This window comes from Leopardus geoffroyi, chromosome B1, assembly GCF_018350155.1.
Source record: "Leopardus geoffroyi isolate Oge1 chromosome B1, O.geoffroyi_Oge1_pat1.0, whole genome shotgun sequence".
NCBI classification, from domain to species: domain Eukaryota; kingdom Metazoa; phylum Chordata; class Mammalia; order Carnivora; family Felidae; genus Leopardus; species Leopardus geoffroyi.
In genome coordinates, this window is record NC_059327.1 from 185,656,625 (window position 1) to 185,683,005 (window position 26,381).

The 26,381-nt window shown below is 46.4% G+C and overlaps 1 protein-coding gene across 9 annotated transcripts in view; it reads left to right on the forward strand.

The window, feature by feature from the left end:
• Window positions 1-26,381, forward strand: part of CCDC149 (coiled-coil domain containing 149) — a 96,380-nt gene that overhangs the window by 37,013 nt on the left and 32,986 nt on the right. For 7 of the 9 annotated variants that reach the window (XM_045474372.1, XM_045474373.1, XM_045474366.1 and 4 more), the window contains exons 3-4: window positions 637-675; window positions 15,576-15,683. In XM_045474372.1, coding sequence (XP_045330328.1) covers window positions 637-675; window positions 15,576-15,683 — 147 coding nt within the window. The remainder of the gene's footprint in view (window positions 1-636; window positions 676-15,575; window positions 15,684-26,381) is intronic. The other 2 variants (XM_045474375.1, XM_045474369.1) reach the window with 1 other exon arrangement.

Consider the following 26,381-nt stretch of genomic DNA (forward strand, 5'->3'; position numbering starts at 1 on the left):
TTCCGCCAGTAGAGCAAACTCAAGCATGTGTGGGTCCACTGTTATTCCTTTGGATCTAACTATTTAAAAGATGAATTCAACTCAACCCAAATGAAATATTATCTTATTTTTGGCTCTGTTCAAAAATAATTGTGATAAATCCAGTTTATTTGTTTGTTTCACATAGTTTTAGAAAGTATAGGGATGGCTGGATGGCTTAGTCGGTTGAATGTCTGACTTCGGCTCAGGTCGTGATCTCACAGGTCATGAGTTTGAGCCCCATGTTGGGCTCTGTGCTGACAGCTCAGAGCCTAGAGCCTGCTTCGTATTCTTTGTCTCTCTCTCTCTCTCTCTCTCTCTCTCTCTTTCTCTGCCTGTCCCCCGATTATGCTCTCTCTCTCTCTCTCTGTGAAAAATAAAAATAATAAAAACATTTAAAAAAAAAGAAAGTATATATGTTTCGTTGGAACTGATTTCCTAGAGGTTTTTCCAAAATAACTGGTTCCGTTTATACTTTTTTCTTAAACTATATTTGAATTTGGCTCAGGACACTATTGATTGCAGGTGGGTGGGTCTGAATTTAGTTCATAGTTTGGTTTTTTGAATCCAAGCACATATATTGTTTTTAAGTAAAATGTAATATTTGTTTCTTTGTAGGATGGAGATCCATCACTTCCCCCTGAAAAAAGGAAACAGGTAAGACTTATTCCTGAAGCTTGGTAACTCTTGGATTATTCACACTGACGCCTTACAATGACTGGGGGATCAGGGAATCCCAAAATGTGTAGAGAGCTTCCTTACCAGCAAAACTCCCAAGCCATCTATGTTCTTTTCTCCTAAATGGTAGTCAATGTTGTTTACTGATGAATGCATTCCCCCGCCCCCCACACATTTTAGGTGCTTCCTTTTGTCACTGAACAAATCCTTAGATATTTGTGGATCTGTTTATGAACTTTCTGTTCTGTTCTCTTGAGCTTCCTGGGTAGTTCGGGGGTTGTACCACACTGCTCTAGTTGTTTTGGCTTTATAATACTTGAGACAACTGCTTAGGTTAGTCTCCTTCCCTTTGCTTTTGCTTTTCACAACTTTCTTATTTGTTACTTTTTCCAGATAAAACTTACATTTTATCACACCTTCCTCTGATCCCACCCAGATAAACAGACCTATGGGTATTTTGATTGGGGCTTTGTTAAATTTATAGATTAATTTGGGGACAGTTAAGATATTCATAACATTAGGGGCGCCTGGGTGGCTCAGTCGGTTAAGCGTCCGACTTCGGCTTGGGTCATGATCTCGCGGTTTGTAGGGTCAAGCCCCGCGTTGGGCTCTGTGCTGATGGTGCAGAGCCTGGAGTCTGCTTCAGATTCTGTCTCCCTCTGTCTCTGCCCCTCCCTCGCTCACACTCTGTCTCTCTCTCAAAAATAATGGTTAAAAAAAAATTTTTTAAAAAGGATTTTCATAACATTATGTTCAGGAATATTATAAATCACATTTCTTTTAATCCAGTTGTATACACCCATATATATATATATGGGTGTATACACATACATATATATATGTTGTTGTTTCCCAAACATCCTGTTTTGTTCATTGGTGATATACCTGGCATCACATACAAATGTGTTGGGTCCATTTCCCTGAGATTTTTTTTTTTTATTTTTTTTAATTTTTATTTATTTTTGACAGAGAGAGACAGAGCAAGAGCGAGGGAGGGGCAGAGAGGGGGACACAGAATCCGAAGTGGGCTCCAGGCTCCGAGCTGTCAGCACAGAGCCCGACTCAGGGCTCAAACTCACAGACCGCGAGATCGTGACCTGAGCGGAAGTCGGACGCTCAACCGACTGAGCCACCAAGGCGCCCCCACCGAGATTTTTGATGCTGAGTATATAGTATGCCCAAGACACACACACACACGCACGCACGCACACATACGGGGCATTTACCCTTAAACACCAGCTCAGTCCTATGGTTACCCATTTGGTTATTCGGTTCTGCTCATTCCTATACTCTCTTCCTACTTTAATTTGATTATTCTGCAATGCTCCAGGTTTGATCTAAAGGCAAATTTTGCTATGGAGCTAATTGACTTTTTTCCCCAAACAAAATTACAAGGAGATTTGTCAGGAACGGTTTAAAATTGGGATCCTCAGTCTGGAATTGCTAGATGTGTTTGTGTTTTTGGTGTCTACGAACAGTTATCTTTGTTGAAATTTTAAGAGTTTGTTAGTATTCATGAAGGGGTTTTACAGTTTAAGTGAATTCGCGTTCCGTGACTTTATAATACAAAATTTACATTGACTGAGGAGAATCTGATGAATTCCAGTAAGTCTGTCAAGCTGCATTCTTACGGCTCTGAAAAAAACCAGTTCAGGTCCTAAGCACTGGCTTTTTTAGATTTGCATATGGCGTTCAGTTTCTGTCCCTTTAGGATTTGTGTGATGGTGCGACTGGCTCTGCGTCCTTCCCGCCTGGCTTAGAACCTCTGACTTGCTGCATGGGGTAGAATGCGTTGGGGCACAGGTGACAGAAATTCCAAAGTGTTCAGTGAAGAAATCGATGACCTCGCATAACCAGAAGCTCAGAGGTAGCACTTCTCCATCGCGTGGACACCTTCTCTCCATTGTGCCACACTTAGCGAACAAAAATACAAATAAAAGTACAGGACACCTGGGAAATTTGAATTTCAGATGGACAATTGGTACTTTTTTAGTATAAAAGTATGACCGATGCGGTATTTGGGACAAATTTATACCGAACATTATTCATCATTTATCTAAAATTCAAATCGAACAGGGCTCCTGTGTTTTATCTGATCACTCTACCACTGTGCCGATTTTAACATCAGCTTTCTCTTGACCTGAGTATCAGCTTTCTTCTCAGGCAGGTTTCCCTAAGCAAGAGAGGTAGAAACCCCAGGCATGGCATAGAAGTCCTTCTCTCCAGTCTGACTGGGCGAGTGTAGGACATGCTACCATTTCTGGTCTACTAACATTCACTAGGAGAGTCTCGTGTGCTTTTTTTTTGTTCATTAGTTTGTTTAATTTTTTTTTTTAATTTATTTTTTGAGAGAGAGAGACAGAGAATGCGAGCAGGGGAGGGGCAGAGAGAGAGGAAGAAACAGAGTCCCAAGCAGGCTCCACACTGTCAGCACAGAGCCCGATGCGGGGCTCGAGTTCACGAACCGTGAGACCAGGACCTGAGCTGAAACCAAGAGTCGGACGCTTAACGGACTGAGCCGCCCAGTTGCCCTGAGAGTATCATATGTTAATTGGCTTAGATTAATCACCCAGGATAGAGGGGCTGCCAGGAAGCCGGCCGTAACACCCACGAAACTAATTGTGTGGCCTCGGGAAGGTTCCTTTCAGTGTCCAATTCTCAGCTTTCTCATCCATAAAATGGGAATCCACATGACACCCACCGTACAGTGTGGCTGTAAGGAACAAATGAGAGAGTGCAGGCAGAGTCCTCACCACGGTGCCTGGCACTGGGTGAGTACCAATAAATATTTATCATCCTTTCCTCCGTCTTATCCTCTTTTTTAATCAATTGTATATTAGTGTGTCGAATCTGTCTACCACTGCCCTTGTCGGGACTCTTTTGTTTGCCTTTGACAGCTTGAAGTAGCTCGGGCCACAGAGGAGGTTCCTGGCTCATAGGACCTCAGAGGGGTTGGTAATTAACTGGTGTTGGAGCAGAGTTTGAACCCCTGCAGTTTACTCAGAGCAGGTGCTCAGAGCCACCGTGACTCAGTACCTATTTATTGAGCATCTCATGGGTGTCTTGTGCTAATTTAGACAGTGGAGACACAGGTGTGAAAAAGTCAGAGCCAACTCCCTGAGCTTATAGAACTTGCATTGTAGTTAGAGTGACCATACCTTCGTTTTTCCAGGAATGTTTCCAGTTTATCATGGCATAATCTCTATTAGTGCTCCTTTCTTCTCTCCAAAATCTCTTGGTTTAGACAATAAGTAATATCGTCACCCTAATTCTAGTACAGATGCTATAAACAAACAATACAGAAAATAATTAAAATATATTGGATGTCAATGGCCACTGGTGCAATGGGGAGAAATGTAGAACCCGATGCAAGAGAGAGAATTCTGGCTTAGTATTGCCAGGAAACGTCTTGATAAATATTGCGGGGGGGGGGGGGGATGATGGAGAATAGTTCCATTATTTGGAAAAATAGTTCCATTATTTTACCCATTCAAAATATATTTTGTTAATTTTATTTACTTTTGGTTATTTTATTTATGAAAGCATGTGACTGGTCTTTGGGGAGTTGGTGTTAAGATGCCTTCTTCCTTAGCTCCTTGTGGGGAAGAAAATGCACCATTAAATGCTTAGTCACTGGTGACAATGAAACTTTCCATTTAGCCAGAAGCAAACAGCTTTGGCATACATGTGACAGGATTGGAAGGGAGAAGCACAATGATTTCCTTAACTTTTTCCTCTGGGAAGAAGGGGTTAGAAGCATGCACTCTGACCTAATGCCTCCTATATCACATTACATGCTTATCCCAAAGGCAAACTAGTGGGTGACGTATTTACCCCTCTCCCTGCAAAGCAAGTACATCTTATATAAGCAGAAGGCACTGGAACAAGAACGAGCTGTCGGGTTAATGGATGGGACATGGAGGTCAAGAGCTCCACCTCTTGGAAAAGGAGGAGAGGCCACATTGAGCATCTCATTACCCATCAGCCTTGTTTCTTGATTTAGGAGGAAGAATCTCTCTGGTCTCTACTTACTGGCCCCTTCCCCCGTTGATTGCTCAACTCAGAGGGACAGATGGCTTGATCATTCTGTTACGGACTGGATGTTTGTATCCCCCCGCCCTTTCATATATTGAAATGGTCCTCCCCAGTGTGACGGTATTAGAAGCTGGAGCCCCTGAAAGGTAGTTGGGATGAGATGAGGTCCTGGAGGTGGAGGCGTCACAAACGGGATTGGTGCCCTTAAGGGAGTCATGACAAAGCTCGCGCTCTCTGCTCTGCTCCCCGCGCTGCGAGGATACAATAAGGAGTCACAACCGAAGCGGGCCCTCACCAGAACCTGACCATGCTGGCACCCCAGCGTCAGCTTGTCAGCCTGTGGAACTCTGCAAAACTAAATTTCTGTTATTTGCAAGCCACCCAGACTGTGGCACTTTGTTATCGCATCTTGAGCTGACTATAAACGTATTTGAGGGTTCTTCTCGAATGTAGGTGGAACCAATACCACATCCCCAGCCTTTGTAGTGCTTTGTGCTCTTCAGAGACCATAGAGGCACACGCGTTTGTACACACTTGATCTCCGAACTCTCTCCTGAAGTCACACGGGCAAGTTAGGTCTTCCGCAAAGTCGCAAGGTCGCATCGTTGGGTAGCAGTAGGTGGTAAGAGGCTGGGTTCTGGTGTCCAGTCGTACTGACTTGAATTTCACCCTTCCACTTGCAGCCTGGGGGACTACAGGGGAGCTGCCTGACCTTTCTGAGACTCAAATTCCTCCTCTCCAAGGTGAACATAATAACGAGGTGTATTCACAAAGCTCTTATGAGGCATTGGTATGATAATGCTTGTAATGCTCATTGCCTGATACTTAGTGAGTGCTTGGTGAATGTTTTTCATGTTTCCTGTGACTCGTCCAAGGTCACACAACCAGTTAACAGAGCAGAACTAAAATCCACGTCAGCTAACTTGTAGTTCAGTGCTCTCGTTCAGGTTTTTTTGTTCTAGATTCGACTCTTAGACTGAGTGGGGAGGAAGCATAGTCAACATTTAATCCAACCCGTTTTGGAAGTCCAGACGTTCAGGTGTTTTCATCAAAGCCCTCTCCTTAGAAGTGGTGGAGAGCCAGAAGCAGCTAGGAATTTCTACCTGGGAAGCCAGTGTTCTTTCTTGTGGCAACCAGTGTGTGGCCATAGATAACTTTCCTGCTTCGTCTCCTCCACAGAGGACAGACCAGAACTTTCGTGTTTGTAGTTCTAGAAATATAGTTGTCGAGGCTAAAGAAAGCCTTAGAACTTAGACTCCTTTTTAAAACAACTCAATTTCCGGGGCGCCTGGGTGGCGCAGTCGGTTAAGCGTCCGACTTCAGCCAGGTCACGATGTCACGGTCCGTGGGTTCGAGCCCTGCATCGGGCTCTGGGTTGATGGCTCAGAGCCTGGAGCCTGTTTCCGATTCTGTGTCTCCCTCTCTCTCTGCCCCTCCCCCGTTCATGCTCTGTCTCTTTCTGTCCCAAAAATAAATAAAAACGTTGAGAAAAAAAAAAAAATTTAAAACAACTCAATTTCCAATGTCAAGCCATCCATTCCAGAAGCTGTGAAGAAATCGTGACAACAGCGATGGCCTAATCGCTTCTCCTGGGATGTCGAAATGAAAATTTGTTCTTGGTGCCCCCAGCACATCCGCACACAGGGTACCTCTCTGCACTGCACTGAGAGATCACCAGAAGATCTCAAACAACCTTTGAAATCTTTTTCTTCTGTTAAGCAAGCAGTTCCTCCAAAGGAGACAAAGGGAATTTAAATTATCTTGGGTTAATATTCTTAGAAGATGGGACTCTTTGGGGTCACAGCAGCACATTTTCCCCATTCAAACTCCTCCTTGAGTAAACAATCAAACGCATCTTTGTTTTCCCCTGTTTTGATTTTGAGCTGACACATCACGGGAGATAATTCCTCCTGGCTTAAGCGGGAGTCTCTGCTTTCTTCCCTTGTAGAGTGATGGCTTCTTTAGACGGTGACATGTGCCAGAATGCTGACCCTGGAGAAATCAGAGCATGCAGGGGCCCTTTGGGGGATGGGAGGGAGCCTTTTATTTCAGTAGAAAAGTCTTCTTGGTCAACCTTTTTTTCTTCCCCGGTGACTGCAAATCAGAGCAACTTTGTATACGCGCCCTGGTTTGATGCTCAGAACCTAAAACTTCCTTCAAAGATCTTGAGTCCTTTGAGATGCTTCTTTTCATGACTCTTTGAATAGCACGACTTTCCTGTCCCACCAGGGACACTGGGAAGAAGTGCAGGCCCAGCCTGTGGGAGCCCTCCCACATCTCCGTGACAGCAACTCTGTTCTGAGCACCCGTGCATCTTGCTATCGGTTCTGTGAATCCTTGCGAGGGGTTTGGGAGGAAGGTGAGAGCACCCCACCCCCATCCCCCAGTTTACAGATGAGGAAATGTAGGCTCGACAAGTCCGGACAACTTGAGAGTTACTAAGGGGGGCGGGGGACACTAAGGGGCAGGCGCAGAATCCTAATGGCCAAGATGAAGCAAACGTTCATCGTAACAGCAGCCTCCCAGATCTATTGAAGAGTGTTGTTTGCCTGTGGGCCTGGAAATGGGTTCCTTCGCAAGTGTGTGCTTTGAGATGATGGGGTCGGAGTAGGCTGCTGAGGGCCCCTTGCACAGCCAAAAACTATGTATGGAGTCAGCTTTGGCTGGGTGTTTTTTTTTTTCTTTTTTTTTTGGAAATAAGAAAACTGTCACTGTAGCAGAGGTCGTCATCTTGGCAGTTGCTATGAATAGGGGGTTCCTTGCTCAGCAAAGCGAGCTTCAGTCTGTTACTATTAACACAGGAGCCGCCATAGACCAAAGCAGCAGAGTAGAAATTGCCATTAAATTTGCTATCAATCACACTGCTCAAGTATACTTGATGTTTCATCAAACTTTTTTTTTTTTTTTTTTAACATTCTTGTTTAACCTAGCACTTTCCCCTATCAAAGGTGTGAGTGTAAGGAGTCCAGAGCCTCGGACTTTTTAACACCTTGTCGAGCAGCCTGTTCTAAGTCTGGTCTCTGTCTCTTTCCCACTCACCCTCTCTTTTCCTTACTGTTCTCCAGGAAGTGCATAGGTCAAGGTTTTATTTCTCTGACTTTTACTTATTTTTTTTTTCCCTCCCGCTTTTAAATTGTCGTTTTGATATGTCAGTCAACTGAGAAGTAAGTTTTCGGAGTTTTTGGTATACATCATTTCTACACTATGATGGAGACTAACTTTTCCATGGCTAGGTTACTGCAACACCGTATAGCTAATAAATTACCGAGATTGAGGATGGTGTGAGAGATTGTTCCTGGAATGTTGCCCCTGCCCCCTTGTTGCTGATCTGAATCATTTAAGGACTTCTTGGAAACATGTGGCTCCTCCCCTTTTTCTGCTCTCCCCAGCGTCTGGGCTAGTGCAAGGTTAGAAGGTTAACCTTAAGCTTTTTATCACTTTATTTTGCGTTGCTTTTCCTCTATCCTGTTAGGTTCAGTACACAAGGGCCTGCAAATTTAATCGACAAAAGACAGAAGAACAAAAGTATACAATTTTGTGAATATTTTACATGAACGGGAAAGTTCGCAGATGAAGTGAGACTCAAAGAAGTCGTTGACTCGGGGCTTATATACCCTTTTAATAAAAGAAAGGACGTCTGGGCTTCAAGGGATGATAAACTGTGGGAAAGTGACTAGGAAATGTACGAGGAAACTAATGGAAGCTAAGGGTTATTTTAGTAAGGTTTGTTTATGCAGACTCATCTGTGTCAGGGGCTGCTCTCTGGTGATGAGTCTCTTGCTTCTTCCTGGTATGGAGGAAGATGGAACACTTCACAAAGGGAAATTTATGCCCTGCATTTAGGCAGACATGGGGAGGACGGAAGGACACTGTCTCTATCTATGGACTCTCAATTGCCTTCAGCTCAAAATACCCTTATGGCCAAGTGGAATATTTTGGAATGGCATATTCTGATCCCCTTCATATCCATCTTTTCTTACGTCAAGGAGAATGGTATGTGGTGGATCCTTTTTTTTTCCCCTCCCATATAAAAGATCCAGGGCTGTTTCTTACAACTAGTATCCTGAAAACCTTCCTTGTGCATGAGTGTCGATCACTTGATCATTGAAAGCAAGAGTCCTTAACAGTAATTGTCATTGCCAAGTTATATATCATTTACTTTTTAAAAAATCTCCCTCCCATCACTTCTGGCAAGTTTAAAAAAAAAAACAACTGTACTGCATCTAGAATGTAAACTTTTCTGACATATTTTATGGCACGTAGAGGGGAATTGAGACCTAGTGGCAGAGGCACTAAGCTAAGCTAGAGCTTAGGATACAGTGGGACTTGAAGAAAGCCGGAAAAATGACGCCCCCTGCCCATGGGACTCTGCCTTGGTGAGAATTTCTGCCCCCAAAGGCGGAAAGGTTGGGGTGTGAGATCCACACTGCTCTCTCAACTTCCAGGTCTTTGCCTTCACATAACTATCGGGATCTGTGGCCCTCACCTCTGTGCAGAGAGAATTTCCATGAGCGCCATGGTGCCCACACCAAGGACTGGCTTTGGAAGCACGCTTCTGCAGACATCGCTTATAATCGGGGGTTGAATTGTTCATTGATGAAGGTGTGCCAGAATGTTCCAGCTATGTCCTCATCAAATCTCCCTCTCCTCTCTTCCCCATCACAATTTTACCGAACTTCCAGCCAGAAAGAGTGATTGCGATATATGGGTCCTATGATACATTCCACTGTATTCATTCCCCTGTTATCAGAGCTAAAATGTCACCCTTTCACATCGGCCCTGGCTAGATCTGAATATTTAAAAGAGGCTTCTCTTTAAACCTTTTTATGTTTTGCTGTTTAAGCCACCTCCTGCCCCAGAGACTTAGAGGAAATAATTTCTCAGTTTGGTTTTCCTTCCCAGTGTTAGCCTGTCTGCCACGCTTTCTCTGACATTTCCTTTCTATAGTGCTGCTGTTGCAAACTGATGGTCACAGAGTCCTTCTCAATAACACAGAGACAGAATGCTCTGCATAGCTGATAAATTATAAGCAGGAGCCACGTGTTAGCTTGATGGATTGTTATAGTGAGTGTGTGTGAGTCATGGGTGTTATTTTTGGTCAAAAGAATTGTGTGAACTTTTCTCCTCTATTTTGAGTGCTTTGATGAAATGTACTACTTTCTTTTCTTTTCTCTCTTTATTTCGCCCACCCCCCCTTTAAGGTGTACGGCAAGGGATTAGGTACCATATCAGAACAGTCATGTTCTGGTTCCCAAAGTTACTGTTTTGGAGTTGAAGAGGCAGAAGGACTAAACAGACTGAACAGGAAAAAAGAAATGTATTGACAGGAAACTCAGCCTGTGAAATGTAAAATTACAGTCTCCCTGCTTTGAAGCAGGGTGCCTCCCCCACCTGGCCCTCCCAGAGAGGTCAGTTTCAAAGCTGGGGGAGATTTACTAGAACCTAGCTTGGGGGCGCCTGGGTGGCTCAGTCACTTGAGCTTCCGACTCTTGATTTCCGATCAGGTCACGATCCCAGGGTTGTGAGATTGAGCAGCGTCAGGCTCCATGGTGGACACAGAGATTGCTTGAGATTTTCTTGCTCTCGCGCTCTCTCTCTCCCTTCCTCCCCCTCTCCCTCTGCCCCTCTCCCCTGCTTTCTCTCTCTGTCTCTCTCTCTCTCAAAAATAAAAAAATAAAAAAATAAATTAAAACTTCAAAACCTAGCTTGGAGGCTGTGTGCTCCTAATTCTGCAGCTACCATAGAAATGCCTGACTTCGCTTTAGTAGATTGCTTTTCGGCTGCCTACAGAGTAAATAACTGTCCCATCACCGGTTCTGCAAGTCACTATTTGCTAAAGCAGCCCTGTCCTCTGCTTCGTGTGGCACTGGAACCTCTGACGGGGGTACGGGGACCCTGCCCTGTGCTAAGGAGAGCTCATTAAGCTCAGTGCTTCCCAAAGTGAGGCCCAGGGACCATGCCAGGGGGCGGGATAAGCACAGAGATGAAGTGTTCAGAAACTCATGGCAATTTGGCAGCATGATTTTATGTCCGTTGAATCTAACGAACACTTGGGGTTTTATCCTTTCGTCTTCTTAAGTTCATTTTTCTGGTAATGGATTATCGTACTTTACAAAAGTTCTGGTCTGGGTCAGGTTGGAGGCTGAGAGCAGGTGGTTCAACCACTGACAGATGGACTTGTATCCGTGTAGCTGCTATGTCAGGCTTCCGAGTGAACACCAGGCTGCCCACTACCGGGGGCTCTCAAGCCACTGTTGATCCAAAAGGGAAAGGGTTTTTTTGTTTGTTTGTTTTGTTGTTTGGGTTTTATTTATTTATTTATTTATTTATTTATTTATTTATTTATTTACTTATTTACTTATTTTTGGAGGGGTAGGGGTAGCCTTTTATTAAGTTTCCACTGGCACTTTTATTTTAATTTTAATTTTTAAAACTTTTAACGCCAGTATAATTCACACGGACTGTGACATTACTTTCGGGCGTACAGTGGTGATTCAACCATTCCATACATTACAACCTGTTTGTCGTGGTAACAGTTGGCGGCCTGATCTCCCCCACCCGTCCTCTTACAAGCATTTCTCTCCGAGAACCTCTTCCGCCGCCTAAGAGGAGGCAGGTCCCGGGAAGGTGAATTTTGCTGTGTCTCCTGCAGAGGGGGTGTGAGACGCCACTTCCCCGCCCCTCCTCGGGCGCCTCCCCTGCCTGTGGCGGAGGGATCATGCTTGCTGAGCTAATGTCTGGAAGACGTTCTGGGGTTCCGTGGAGGGGAAGTGGGGGCGGCCCCCTCGGGGATAGCTTCGCTAAGGAAGGAGAGCAGCGGCCGGAGGGGAGGGGCAGGGAAAGGAAAAGCAACCACTGAATCATCACTTCACCGCCCGTCCCTGGGGTCAGCCTGCTCTTGTGGCCTTGAACTGCCCAGCAAAATGGAAATCTTTGGGGCACCTGGGTGGCTCAGTCGATTTAAGCATGCAACTTCAGCTCAGGTCATGATCTCACGGTTGGTGAGTTCGAGCCCGGCGTCGGGCTCCGTGCTGACAGCTCAGAGCCTGGAGCCTGCTTCGGATTCTGTGTGTCCCTCTCTCCCTCTGTCCCTCCCCCAGTCGCTCTCCCTCTGTCTTTCTCAAAACTAAACATTAAAAAAAAATTTTTTTTTAATTTTTTTTTTTCAACGTTTATTTATTTTTGGGACAGAGAGAGACAGAGCATGAACGGGGGAGGGGCAGAGAGAGAGACACACACAGAATGGGAAACAGGCTCCAGGCTCTGAGCCATCAGCCCAGAGCCCGACGCGGGGCTCGAACTCACGGACCGCGAGATCGTGACCTGGCTGAAGTCGGACGCTTAACCGACTGCGCCACCCAGGCGCCCCTAAAAAAAAAGTTTTTTTAATGGAGATCTTTGATGTAACGGGAGAGGGAGAGAGGGAAGCCAGTGCCATTCCCCCCATCTGAGACTTTTCCCTTCCCACCCACAAGGCTCACACTTAACTCTTTTTGCTCTTTTAGTCTTGATTTAAATGTGGCCCTTTCCTCAGACACAGTCTGTTCCGTCTGCCTACCTCATTTTTCTCCATAGCACTCATCATCCAACCCCTGGGTCATTATGTATTTTATGGCAAGATAATATAATTAATTTAACATCATCTATTCAAATGTACGTTTGCAAGGGCAAGGGGTTTTGTCGCTCCTGCTCGCTGCTGTATCCCCAGAGTCCAAAACAGTGCGTGATGCATGCTAGGTACTCAATAAATACTTGCCGTATAAGTAAATGGACGAACAGGGAACAGTGAAGGGGCAGGATCGCAAAGGAGCCAGTTGTATCCAAGGTCGCATTCGGCCACATCTACCCAACTGTCCGCCCAGCGGTTGAGTTGGAGCCACTGGACAGGCGCAGTCAAGGGGAGCTAACCACCCTTTAACCAGCACCTACTTTACCAAGCACTGTGGTAGGTGCCCTGTGTTCATTATTCAGCTTAGGGATCACATGAAGCATGTATGGTTAGCCTCATTTACAGACAGGGAAACCCCAGAGGTTGAAGAATTCCCACACGGCCACCCAGCCCGGTAAGTGGCAGAAGGTGCGATTCAGCTTAATCCATCCGGTTTCCACAAATTTCCCAGAATAGTCAACTGGCCGTAGTATCTCTTGTCTTTTTGCTTTTTTACCTGTAATATGGGAATTAATTTTCCTGGTAAGAACAGCGAGCTGGGGAAATCAGAATGCAGTTAGTATAAAATACGAACTTTGCACACATGCGGTTGAAAATTAGATCGCGTTGTTGAGTCACACGGACTTGGTTAAATCCAGCCAGTGGGGATGAGTCCAGTTTTCACGTAGGACTCTGTGCTTAGCACTGGCTTCAGTGTTGGTACGTATTGTTGTTATTCCAAATTCCCCGCTAGGCTGAGACCACAAACTCCAGACTCAGCATATTGTCTCTCATTTAGAAAATATTTAGGGAACACCTACTAGGTGCTTGGGGTAGATCCATCGAGAGGACCAAGTTCCCTGCCCTTCATGGAACTTCTATTTTTGTAGGGAGAAAGAGGCAGGAAATAAGTAGTCAGCAACAATCCATGAACTAAATTACGTGGTGTGTTAAAAGGTAGCATGGGCTATGAATGAAAAAATTAGTGTAGGAGAAGGGGCTTGGAAGATCAGGGTGGAGGCAGGCAGGTTGCACTGTTAGATCGAGTGGTCCAGGTGGCTTTTGAACAAAGGCCTGACGAAGGTGAGAGAGGGAGGGAACCAAGAGGTGTTCTGGAGGGAGAGCATGCCCATCAGAGAGTACAGAGCAACAGTGCAGGGATGAGAGCATGCCTGATATGCTTGGGGAACAGCAAGGAGGGAAACTTGGTGGGAGCTGAATTGGAGTGGGGGAGACCCTGAGGGTAGAGACAACCTGATACCCCAACAGATGGGACATGGGAGATGAGCTAGAGTGCGGGCTCAGGGGTGTGCCAAGCCAGGGCTTAATCTTCGTATTCTCTCACCTTCATTCCCTTTTTATAAAAGTACCTGATGTAATTGAGTATTCTCAAGAGTATTAACATTTTTTTTAAAGCAACCTTCCTTCCTTCCTTCCTTCCTTCCTTCCTTCCTTCCTTCCTTCCTTCCTCTTTCTTTCTTTCTCTTTCTTTCTTTCTTTCTTCCTTTCTTCCTTTCTCTTTCTTTTCTTTCTTTCTTTCTTTCTTTCTTTCTTTCTTTCTTTCTTTCTTTCTTTCTTTCCCTTTTCCCTTTTCCCTTTTCCCTTTTCCCTTTTCTCTCTCTCCCCCCACCCCACTTTCTTTCTTTTTTAAGTAGGCTCCATACCCAATGTGGGTCTTGAACTCCCGACCCTGAGATCAAGTTGCAGGTACTGACTGAGCCAGCCAGACGCCCCTCCAAAGTATTAGCACTGAGCTTTTTGGAGATTTGGCCACTGCAGTTGTACTAGTCCCCTAATGTCTCTGGATGTGGGTTTCATCAGCTATAATATGAAAGGAATCTTCTAGATAATCTTTAGAAGCCCCTGTACGACTATTGCTGAGTGATTCCTTTCCAGGAGTCATGTTCTCATTGCTTGCTTCTTTCCTTCCTTACTTTATTCATTTACTCATCGTGAGTACTTAAAACATTTGCTGGAACACGAGCCCTCCCTGGATGCTGAGGAAGTGGAGAACAAAATCTCTCGTTCAAAATAGCCTGAGGTCTCCTTGCTGAGCTTAGGTAAGAAGCTATAAGCAAGGCGAGAATCCGAGCAAGTTGCAACCAGCAAAATACAAACCGTGCTGTAGGACGAGCAGCCACGTGATGGCATCTCCAGGTTCGGGCCACCCGTGAAAGGGGGGTGGGCCCGGTAAGAGGTGCTCCGGGAAAGCAGGCAGTGATGGTGTGACAGGAAGCTGGCTTGAGAGCGGGAGGCTGGTGAATGGAGAGCCATCCACATGGGCCAGAGGGATTTGAGTCTGAGCTGGAGACACATCCTAGGGAAGGGGTGACATCCTCATGCTGGTACTACAGGACTAGAAGAGGAGAATAAGGAGGTGAGAAAACCAGCCCAGGAGACTGGTGGATTGCCTCTGGGCCCCGATTCCGGCAGTGGTCGCTCACCCCTCGTCCCCTCTCTGGCTGCCTCATTTTGTGACTGAAATTCTAGACTCTGAGGTAGCACAGAAAAGCTCTTTAAACACAGTTCTCTTTGAAGGGGAAGAAAACTACCTAAACAAGGAAATAAAGCTTTTCCTGTATCGTTGGCTCAACATTTAGAACTGACCTCTATGGGGCGCCTGGGTGGCGCAGTCGGTTAAGCGTCCGACTTCAGCCAGGTCACGATCTCGCGGTCCGTGAGTTCGAGCCCCGCGTCGGGCTCTGGGCTGATGGCTCAGAGCCTGGAGCCTGTTTCCGTTTCTGTGTCTCCCTCTCTCTCTGCCCCTCCCCCGTTCATGCTCTGTCTCTCTCTGTCCCAAAAATAAATAAACGTTGAAAAAAAAAAATTTAAAAAAAAAAAAAAAAAAAAGAAGAAGAACTGACCTCTATGGCCATTGCAAGATTTTTAGTGCAGAGCTCTTAAAATTGTTTTCTAAAAAGTCGAATGTGACAGACTCCCCCCGTTGCTTGTCTGTGAAGCTCTCCTGGAGACCGAGCACGTCCCCGCACCGAGGTTCACGGCCAACGTCGTTTGCCTCCGTGCAGCTGTAGAGGCGTGATTTGCACACTTGCTACATTCGTGTATGCGTTTACTCTAATGGGCTTTGTGTGGTTGTGCTGGGCCTGGACGCCAGCCTCAGTGAGCCTCGCAGAGCCCCACATTTTATCCACTCCTGTGTTTCTGAATGTATTTCATAATATGTTGATATTTCCAGGCTAATCTTGCACAGCTACTGAGAGATTCTCAGGACCGAAATACACATCTGGGAGAAGAAATTAAAGAACTTCAGCAAAGGCTTGCAGAAGTCCAGGGTGACAATAAGGTACCGTGAATATTTAAAGGGAAAAAGCTCTGCCGTGTAATTGTGCACTAGAGGTTTATGTAGAGCACATCAGAAAAACGTAATGCAGCATTTGCTGAAAAATTTGTTATAGATTTTCACATTTGCAATGAAAATTCACAGTTTAGCATTTCTTATCTTTATTACATTGCCTTTGTGTGTGCACGCACGCGTATGTGCGTGCTTCTGGGTTGCTCTAAAATATTGCCACAACCCATTACAGAAGTTTCATTATGTTCAGCTTGGTGGTGAATAACATTGCGGTTGAGGGCAAAATAAAACCCCAAACGCTATACTTTCCCCCTTCTATACAAATAATGGATTTGTGGCTCAGATGATTTGGAATTATTCACATTCAGTTTTGAATTTTAAGTAGTCATCCTACTAATTATGTTCACATAACCAATTTATTTTATTGCTAAATTTGGCAATTTGTATGGAACATTGCTCAAAATCCGCTGCGTGGTATTAATCAAACTCCCCTGTTGGCAACGTTAATTATAAAATATGAACTCATAAACTCCAAACTGAATGTGTGCGCTCTCTCTCCCAGCTGAAGCTATGAACAAAAGTACAATTGAGAGAAAGGAAGAGAAACTATCAAAGTTTAATTCTGTCCCCCCAAATAATTTTCTGTTTGGCCACGATAGATTGATGTTCAGCTCCTTGCCAGAAGCAGCTCTCCTGATAGAGATGGCCACTGGAGTTTCACGCAAGAAAAGTGCATGGCAGGGAGGAGGTCCTTCCTTGGGAAATGCCTTTTAAATGTTACCAAATTTCCTTGACAAATGGTGGTGGCATTCACTGTTTCTGGGAGCTGTTGGTTATTGGAAGGCGCCATTTTGAAAGACGCTGGCTCATAAAAAAAAAAAAAAAAAAAAAAAATGCACAAAGTGTCTTGAGTTTTCCAGAGACTTCTTCATAACAAAACAGAGAGGGTTTTATGCTCCTGCTGTCTTGAGAGGCTCAGTCTGAGGGCCAAGTGGGAAGTCTTTCTCTGTAGCGTCTTCTCCACTTAACCTGCCTTTAAGTGTTTTTTGAAACCTCTTGGATATAACATATGTATTTGAAAAATTAGGCTTTACTATTCTGGGTCATGAAATTGGGGGTGGGAGAGAATGCCTAAAGAAGGGTTCTAATTAACACTGGACAAGCTAATCAGGCCTCTGGTGTGGCTTTATTCGCCGCTAAAAGGATTTAAGTTCTGTAACCTAGGTGTTTGGTCCATAATTAAGGGCCAGACCTTCTTAGTCACTTCCTCAAGTGGTAACAGGAGGACAAGGTTTTCTAGAGAATAAAATGAGATGTGTTTATGAGTTTCCTTTAAACCCATGAAAATACTACAGGAATTTTGGAGACATAATAAATCCACAGAATACTAAAACATTTTGAAGATGGTATTTTTGGATGTATAGCCCTTCCTGATTGATCTTTTTTTCATACTTTCTTTCCTTCCCCCGCCCTTACAGTAGCTACCCCCACCCCCCCAACTTTCCTAAATATACCTTCTGCTTCTTGTTTTGGTCACTTTTAATTCTGTCACCTTTTAGACACGTGGTATTTTAGGGATCGATGTTTGCAACTGGTATTTCAAGGGAAAAGAGGGTGTGTGTGAACGTGACTGTGTATGCATGCAGGTGTGAGTAGGTGCAGGACTCGGCGTGGGGATGTGCATGCATGTGCACCACTAAGCACAGGTCCGGGCCTCCTTTTGCATTGGCACAGTCTGAACTTCGTGATTTGTCTGCGCTCTGGGTCTTTATTCCAGCAGCTGGACACATTTATCAGACTTTGTTTTCTTGCTCAAGGTTTGGCATCTAGTGACTCATATTCATGGCCTATGAAGTAATTCGCCTGCCAAAAGGTACAGGAAAGATGTCATAATGTTCAGCAGACCCCCTGTCTCAGTATCCAGCCTCTCCTCCTCAAAAAAAAACAGCAGCTTCAGTGAGCCCCAGAGGTTCCATTTATTCTCATTTGCATCTAAAGTTATAGGGCTGATTTGTTTCAGATCCCCGTGAATCATAGCCACCCTCCCCCCACCCCCACCCCCACCCCCAGTTGTCAACATGAAAGCCAGATTACTCATTCGATAATGACACCAGGCATCTTGGGAAACTCAGAGGCCCCTGTTCCTAGGTGCACGGTGTAGAATGGTTAGCCCTTCATTTATTTTTTTTCTAATTCATCATGTCACTGGCTGCTCCAACCTTTCCATTGCCTTCCAAATCCAGTCCAACCTCCTTGCCATGGCGGGCTAGGCCCTCCTGTGTTTGGCCCCTACTGATTTCTCCAGCCACATCTCTCACCACTAGTCACCTCATGCTTCAGCTCAGCAGCACTAATTTCAGCCCCTTTGTTGAGCTATACTGCCTTGTGCCTCAGGGCCTTTGCACCTGCTGTTTGCTCTGTCTGGGACTCTCTTCCCTTTCACTCTGCTCGCAAACTCCTGCTCATCGTTTAAGTCTTAGGTCAAATGGAGCCTTCTTCAACTCTTAGGGGCCCACACTGCTCTGCTCTTTCCCCTCTGCTTACACTTGTGTGGCACCCTCACCCCCAAGAGTAAGCTCTTTGCAGGCTGAATTCCTGACTGGTATACTGCAGTATTGCTAAGAATTGGCGCTCTTAGTTCCTGATACGTGAACATTATTTAATAAATCTTTATTGAAGACATGGAGTGGAATAAATGAACGAGTGAAGGAATAAAACAAATGAAGGGAATGAAAAGGAGAGCAAAAACGTTCAAGGAAGAGGAAAAGGGAGATGAGAAGGAAAAAGCATACAAGAAAATATGCAGACTGAGAAAACAAGCCCTGGTCGTCATCAGTAACTCTGTGTGTGGGGTGAGAATAGTTTAGAAATTTGGAGAAAAGCAAACCGCTTCACCCAAGTAAAAGCAAAAGCAAACCAAACCCCAGGTGTGAGACCTTGGGAAGCCCTTGTGGAGAGAGCAGAGGGTCTGAGGCTGAGCCATGGTGGGCTCAGGGTGAGATTCCTGCTCAGAGGTTGGCTCAAGCCTGTCAAAATCAAGAACACTCAATAACTGCTGTTGTTGGGCTCCTGACTCCTCCCCCCGCCCCCTCGTTCCAAACAGAAGGGCCGATGGCATCATTTTATGAGCAACTGTTAAAGCACAGGATTTTTATCTCCAAGTTGCCATTTTAACTGATGACCCTTATCCGTATTTTGGGAAGCCCAGATTCTAGATGTTAAGTACATTTAAGAAACAAGGTGATAGGAAATTACTTGCCTTGGATATTTTAAGGTAGACTAATTTTTCCATTTGTTCAGCTAGAGCCTTGTAACCCTATGTGCCATAAAGCATTTTCAAACAGCCTCTTGAAAGATTTGTTGCCACCCTGGCTTATAAGCAGCTTAGCCCTCCCATGGGGTGGAGAGGGTGGGGGTTTCCATGATAGGGTGGGGGGGGGTCCCATGATCAGATACCACCTGCCATCTCTCTGAACTGTGCCCAAGAATTTCTCGGGGCTCCTGGAGGGATGCAAACCCCTCATCCGAGCTTGAAGAGAGGTGTGAAAAGGCAAGCCTAGTGGACACCCTCCATTTCCCTGATAATTCTAGTTCTGAAAGGTTAATGAGGAAAGAGGAGGCAGGTGGGGAAGCAAGGACGCACACTTTTACAGATCACCCTGGGAAAAGCTTTTCATGGGTGGTAGATTGCCTTGGGCTCTCAGTGAGTCAGTCTGTGAGGCATAAGGACCAATGATGAGGAAAGACCCAGATGAGGCTGGGGCCTCCAGTCTCAAAAAGCAGCCCGCTGAGAGAGAACCGTAGCTTTCCTTCTTACCTCAGAGGTCTGCCTGCTCCGAATCTTCTGGCCACTAAGAAAAGAGTGGATTCAGGCAGAGGGGACCGGGAGGAAGAAGGGGTTCTCCGAGAAATTTAAGGAGTGGTAAGAGGCAGTCAAGAAAACTAGCAGAGCGCATTTGGATCCGATAGCCAGAGGTCAGCTGGTAGACCAGCTCTCTAAAAGAGGAAGCCGGGCTGATAGTGCCTTGCCAACTTCCATGACAAACAAGGAGGCCACCGAAGTGAAGGCACTCACCTGGGAGTTGGAAAGATTGGCACTCCTGGAGAGGCCAGCTGCAGCCTTGCCCCTGTCAAGTGGCGTCAGGAAATAACAGTCCAAGGGGTCCAACTTTGGAAATCAGGAGGCCCCAGGTTTATATTCTGGGTCCACCAGTTACTGTTTTATGGGCGCGAGCAAGTTGGCTTTCTCTCCTGGCCTCAGTTGCCTCATCTGGAAAATGGGAGTAACCATACCTCTCCTAGATTTGTTGTTAGGTTTTATCAGGTATTCATCAGTGCATGGTTGGGGAATGGCTACATCCCGCTTAATGCTCTAGCAGCCGTGGATACATCCAGGAATAAGAAAGACAAGGTGCTCATTCTCAAAGAGCGTATATTCTAGTTGGGGAGACACACGGTAAGAAAATAAAATACGTCAGATCATCAGACAGTGGTTAGTGCTGGGAAGAAAGCAGGACGATGAGATTTAACGTGTGTGCGTGCGCGCACGTGTTTGTAAGGGTGTGGCACCCAGTAAGTGTTCCATAAAGGGTTAAGTGTTGCTGGTATTTTGGCATGACCTGGGGCCAGATTGGCTTACGGTTTTTTTGTGCAGGTATGCCACCAGGAAGCTCAAGGTCTTTCTTTCTGTTGATCAACTGTTTCCAGCGCACCGGGTACGTGCCTCCCAATAGAGACGGAAACTGTGGTAAAGGGCGTGGCACCTGCAGGATGGATCCCCCAAACTCAGCACTGGTGTGGCCACCCCAGACTTTGCCAGCACCAAGCATGACTGCTTTGGTACAGAGCTTCTGGAAGCTTCCTTGCATTTTGTGTGCCCCTTGCAGGGTAACCACCTAACAGAATGTGCCAGGAACAGGAACTCAGGTTCCCATTGAGAACTTGGTTTTCTTGTCCCCTTGCTTTTATTTTTCTTCATTTTACAGATTTTGGCACTTGGGTGCAGAAGAACAGTCACAAAATGCAAGTATTCAAAAGCAAGGAAGTTCAGGTGGACAGCTGCTCCCAGCCGTGTTCCACGTCCACATTTCCTGGGCCCCCGCTGGCCACTTTAAACGTAGCTGTTTGTCATATTGCGTAGACACGAGGTTTTGCCCTTAATAATGAGCTTTATGTTACACCAGCTGACGGTCTTTAAGCACCTCTGTTTTATCTGGCGTTGGCACCATAAAACGATGGAGCCCTTCTGTGAACATACCTCTATTGACGTGGGACTTGTGGATGGATTCGGAGCGCAAACCAATTAAGTCAAAGCCATGAGCCAATAAAGACAGACCAATGAGCATGCAGGTGACTAATTAAAGTATACTTTGTTTCAAAAAAAAAAAAAAAGATAACAACAAATGAGTGCTCAGCTGTGGCTGTTTGTAATGGTCCAGGGTGAGGAATCAGAGAGCTCTTTGTAAACAGTTCCTCTTTATGCTTCAGAGGAGCAGAGAGATGTCCTAGTCTGTAGGAAACCCAAATGAAGAGAGCACACTAATGAAAAGCTCTTACCTTGGGGCATTATAGAAATTAATTACAAAGAATTAAAATGAAGGATAAGAGCCCCTCACCTGCTTCAGCCCCAGCGTATCCTGCTCTAACTGGGATCTTGATTGTGAACTAGAGGCAACGCTCAGTTCAGCCAGCAGCTGATTCCCTAATGTTCAGGATTCCCTAATGTTTTGCTGTCAGATGAATTAGACACATTTGGTCTCAGAGACCGTATTTGAGTCCATGCTGCCTTATATAAGCGTGTAGCTTGGGTGGCCCATGAGACCGGTGGTTTTGAACAGTCATCCCATAGACCATGTGCTTGTAGTTACTTTTTAGTAGAGAGCAGGCTCTGAAAGCGATCTCCTTTTACAGCCCACCGTATCCAAACGACACTAAACTACCAAGAAATTGAAGCAGCCTTAAAACTGCTCGGTGGGACCCTATAAAGATTGTGGCTCCGCGGTCAATGTGTACCGAACTGTCCGAAGGTGATTCGGGGGCTTCCTGACTGTGTGATCTTGGGCCAGTCGCTTGACTTCTCTGTGTCACGGTTATTCTCATCGGTACAGTGGAGATGTCAGCAGTACAGCGGATGGTTCGGTTCAAATCGTTTCACCACATCGTTATTGAGGACCCAACCACGTGCTCTCTGGATAGGGCAGGAAATAGTGAGTCCCTGCCTTCACAGGGCTTCCACTCTAGTAAGGGGAGATGAACAGTAACCAAATAAATAAATACATTGTATTTCACAGATCCGGAGATGCAGTTTTTCACATTTAAACATCTCTGACCTACAGTCAGTGGTATCATGTTGTTACGATTGCCGATTTTTATTCTTTTTAGAGACACGTCATGGTGGGTCTTCATCGTTGATGGAGTTTTATATTTGATGAAGCACAGCATGAGATGTCGGAGGGTGTTTTAGCGCTACAGGAGAAAATTACTCAGAGCACTGTGGAGTGCAGCCCGGGCAGACGGGTTGTGGGGGGGAGCACCGTTTATATCGGGTGGTCGGGGAAGGCATATCTGTTCATGTGCCCTTTGCCCTGAAGCTGAAGGGCGTGTGGTGGGAGGTGGTCAGGTAACCGAGGGACGAGGTGCAGAACCCCGAGGCAGGAACAAGCTTGGGATGATAAAGTCATGGCAGGGAGGCCATTGGACCTCTTAGGAGAATCACATACGAAAAGTTACACAAACGGTTAACACAGAACTCGCTCCGTCGGGGGAATGCTGTGCAACGGCTGTCATAGTTGTCGTGGAGAGAGCCAGCACCGCGTAAACTCCAGAACCCTAGACTGCCAGCCAGGGTCGACCTCCCAGCCCTGCCGTTTACAAGGTTGGCAACGTGGGCAGATCGCTTCACCTTATCTGAAGATGGGGATATCACAGTACCTCCCCGGGTGCTTGTTGGAATTACCTGGGTTCATGTGTGTAAGCACCTAGGCCGGGGCTTGGAGTGTGGGAAGAGCTGCACGTGTGTTTGCTGTAAGTCTTAGGAGACTAAGACCTTTGGAGAGGGAGCACTGGAGCCCAGGAAACCGAGCATGGACTCCTCAACTTGACAGCCTGTGTCAGCCTCTCTTGGGTGGCAGGGGAATCTCTCCCATAGAGGACACAACAGTGTCTGTCTCCTGGAGTTGTGACAAGCATGGAACGAGAGGCTTCCTGTGTTTAAGAAGTATTCGAGGACCCCTACGGTTAAGCCAGACGCCGCTATGGGTGCTGGGTATTCCATTGCGTGTGATAAGGGAGGCTCCCGCTGGGGTGGAGCTGACGGTAGGGAGGGCGCAAGAGACTGCCGAGATCATTTCTGGTAAGTACGATAAAGACAGTGGGGCAGGGTGGTGTGAAGGAGAGCCATGTAGGGGTGAACGGCTCCAGCAGTGGTATCCATAGAAGACTTCACAGAGGGGAGTGACCTTTGATCTGAGACCTGAAAGAGTTGAAAGAAGTGGGTTCTGGACAGACCAAGAGGATGTGCAAAGGCCCAGAGGCAGGCACAAGCCCGTGTGTCTGAGGCATTGAAAGGAAGCCGGCCAGGCCAGAGAACAGAGAAAACGCAAGTGGCTGGAGATGGAATCAGGAGGCAGATGGGAGCAGCTCCCGTCCTCATGTTGTGCCTCATCAGCCCCGCTGAAAACTTGGGCATTGATTCCAGTGCAATGAAAAGCCACTGACGATATGCGTAAGAAGAGCTTCTAGCACGTTTTTGGGTGCTCAAGTTGGGTGCTGGTTAACTGGGAGAGGCTGATATACATAGACCCCAAAGAGCTCTTTTGCCTCTTCTGCCTCGTGTGGATACAGCAAGAAGATGGTTGTCTGTGAATGAGGAAGCAGGCTCCCACCAGAAACTAAATCCTCTAGAGCCTTGAGCTTGGACTTCCTAGCCTCCAGAGCGATGAGAAATGCATTTCTGTTGTTCAGAAGCCACCCAGACGATGGCATCCTGTTATAGCATCCCAAACAGATCAAGGCAGGAATTGGTACCAAGAAGTAGGATGTTGCTATAACAAATACCTAGAAATGTGGAAGTGAATTTGGAACTGTGTAATTGGTAGGGCCGGGAGAGTTCGAAGGTGCGTGTTAGATAAAGCCTACGTTGCTGTGAATGGACCATCACGGGCGATTCTGCTGAGGGCTCAGGAAGAAAAGAGGCGAGCTGCAGAGAAAGCCTACATCTTCTTGGAGAATACCGAAGTAATCCTGAGCAGAATATCGGTGGAAATGTAGACAGTGAAGGTCATGGATGATGTATCGGAAACTGGGGGGGGTGGGGGTGGGGAGGGCCTTCTTTGTTATGAAGTAGCCAAGAACTTGGCTGAACTGTGTTCGAATCCATTGTTTTATGAAAGGTAGAACTTACGAGCCATAAAAGTTGATATTTAGCTGAGGAGATCTCTAAGCAAAGTGTTGGAGACATGGCTTGGTTGCTCCTGATTGCTTATCAATTACAAGAAGAGAGAAATGATTTGAAGATGGAATTGTCAAGCAAAAAGGAACCAGAACTTAAGGATATGGATAGTCCTCAGGCTCTCTGTATTGCAAAAAAAAAAAAAAAAAAAAAATCATCAAGCATGTGGCCAGGTGACCATCTGATAAGGAGATTTGTCCTGATCAACCGTCTCAGACAGAAGCCAGGTGCTGTTTTTCACGACGGTGGAAGAATGACCATGAAGGCACATCTGAGGTCACCAAGTCTGCCTGGTGTGCATGGGCCTGGAGGTCACGGCAGCCTACACCTGGTTATAGAGGATGGGGCCTCCCAGAACTGCAAGGCCAGCAGAGAGCCACTGTGGGGCTGTCCTGCCAAGTCATGGGGTCACAGAAGTGACATTGCCATCCCAGTGAGTCCAAAGGCAGAGCATCAAGCCAGAGAGGATTATCCTTGAGCCTTAAGGTTTAACATTGTTTGCTCTGTTAGGACACCTGGGACCTGTCACCTCTTTCTTCTTTCCTAGTTCTCCTTTTTGGAATGGGGATGTCTATCCTGTGCCTGTCCCTCCTTTGTATGGTGGAAGCACATAGCTTGTCTGGCTTCATGGGTTCAGAGCTGGAGGAGTTTACCTCAGGTCAAATCATACCTAGAGTCTCACCCATATCTGATTTAGACGCTATTTCAGGGAGGCTTTGGACTTTAGAGTTCATGCCAGAATGGGTTAAGACTTTGGGGGCTGTTGACATGGAATGAATGTATTATGTATGTGAGAAGACTGTGAATTTTAAGGGGTCAGGGGTGGAATATTGTGTCCCCACCCCCTCCTAAATGTATGTGTTGAGAATATAACCCCCAACGGGATGGTATTGGGAGGTGGGGCCTTTGCAACATTATTGGGTCATGAGGGTGGAGCCCTCATGCCTGGGATCAGTGTCCTTATAAAAGAGGCCCCAGCAGCTCTGTCTTCGCCACCACCATATGAGGACACAGCAAGAAGATGGCCCTCTGTGAACCAGGAAGCAGACACCAAGCCTGCCATCACCTTGATCTAGGACTCGTGATCTCTAGAACCGCAAGAAATCAATGTTTGTTGCTTATAAGCCACCAGTGCATGGCAGTCTGTTACAGCAGCCTGGGTGCCCTAAGACAATCCCCATTTTCAAAGGGACGGATGTCCCCTGGGGCCCAGCAAAGGCTGGGTGACTTTCCCAGGATGCATGACAGGCAATAGCAGCATCAGGGTCTGAACAGGTGACACCCGGGGAACAGCAGCCACTCCTGCCTCTGGCTTCCTCTTCCTGTCTTGTGGGGAAAACGGATTCGGGCAAGTGGAAGCCAGGTGAGGACAGGATATGTCGGGCCGTGACGGCAGAAGCCTGAGAAGAGATGGTGGAAAGGAGTGAGTCATTCCAACTGGGGGAAGGAGGACCGGAGTTTGCAGGGGGCCTCGGCAGAGGAATCGACTCAGGGGGTAGGGTGGGGGAAGGGCACCCAAGAGTCATTTAGCCGCATGGTTTTGTGGCCGCGTCCCCCAGCCACATCCCAGCTGCAGCCGTTCCTCATCCATAAGCTGACGACTCACACCCGTAATTCATTCATAAACATTTATTTCCATCTAAATCAGCAAATGAATACATCCATTGGTGGCAGGCAAGTGCCTCGCGGGGCAATGATCCACTTCTGGGGCTGGCGCAGGGAGGCTGGCCGCAGAGTTTTGCCCGCCCTGTTTGGGGGAATTAAGTGCCCGGAGCAGTTGTAGCAATAGCCATTTCCAAGGTGGGAAATCAACATCATCGCCTGCAGTCTGCAGATAAGGTTGGCCCTGGAGCCCTGCTTCCTCCAGTTTGAAGGAAAGATTGGACTTCCCCAGCGGGCGAGTGTGGGGGGAAACTCACGTGGAGGACGACAATGATGACACTCGTAACAATAATCGTCATAGCAGCTAACACTTCTTGCACACTTATGTTGTTCCGGGGGCTGTGCTAAGGATCACAGAGAAACCCATCTTCTCTTAGGATTACGTTCTGAAGTCAGCATGTGAGCGGCAAAAACTTGTGTCTAGCCACAGGTCCCCTCCCATCCCCCCTGCGATGGTCCCTGAAATTGTCCATCAAGTTCAGGGCACATGGCATTTATGTTCCCGAACACGGCATGATGCGTTCGTATGAACAATGCGATCGTGCCTGAATGTGTTACCAGCCACGCCCCCACACCCC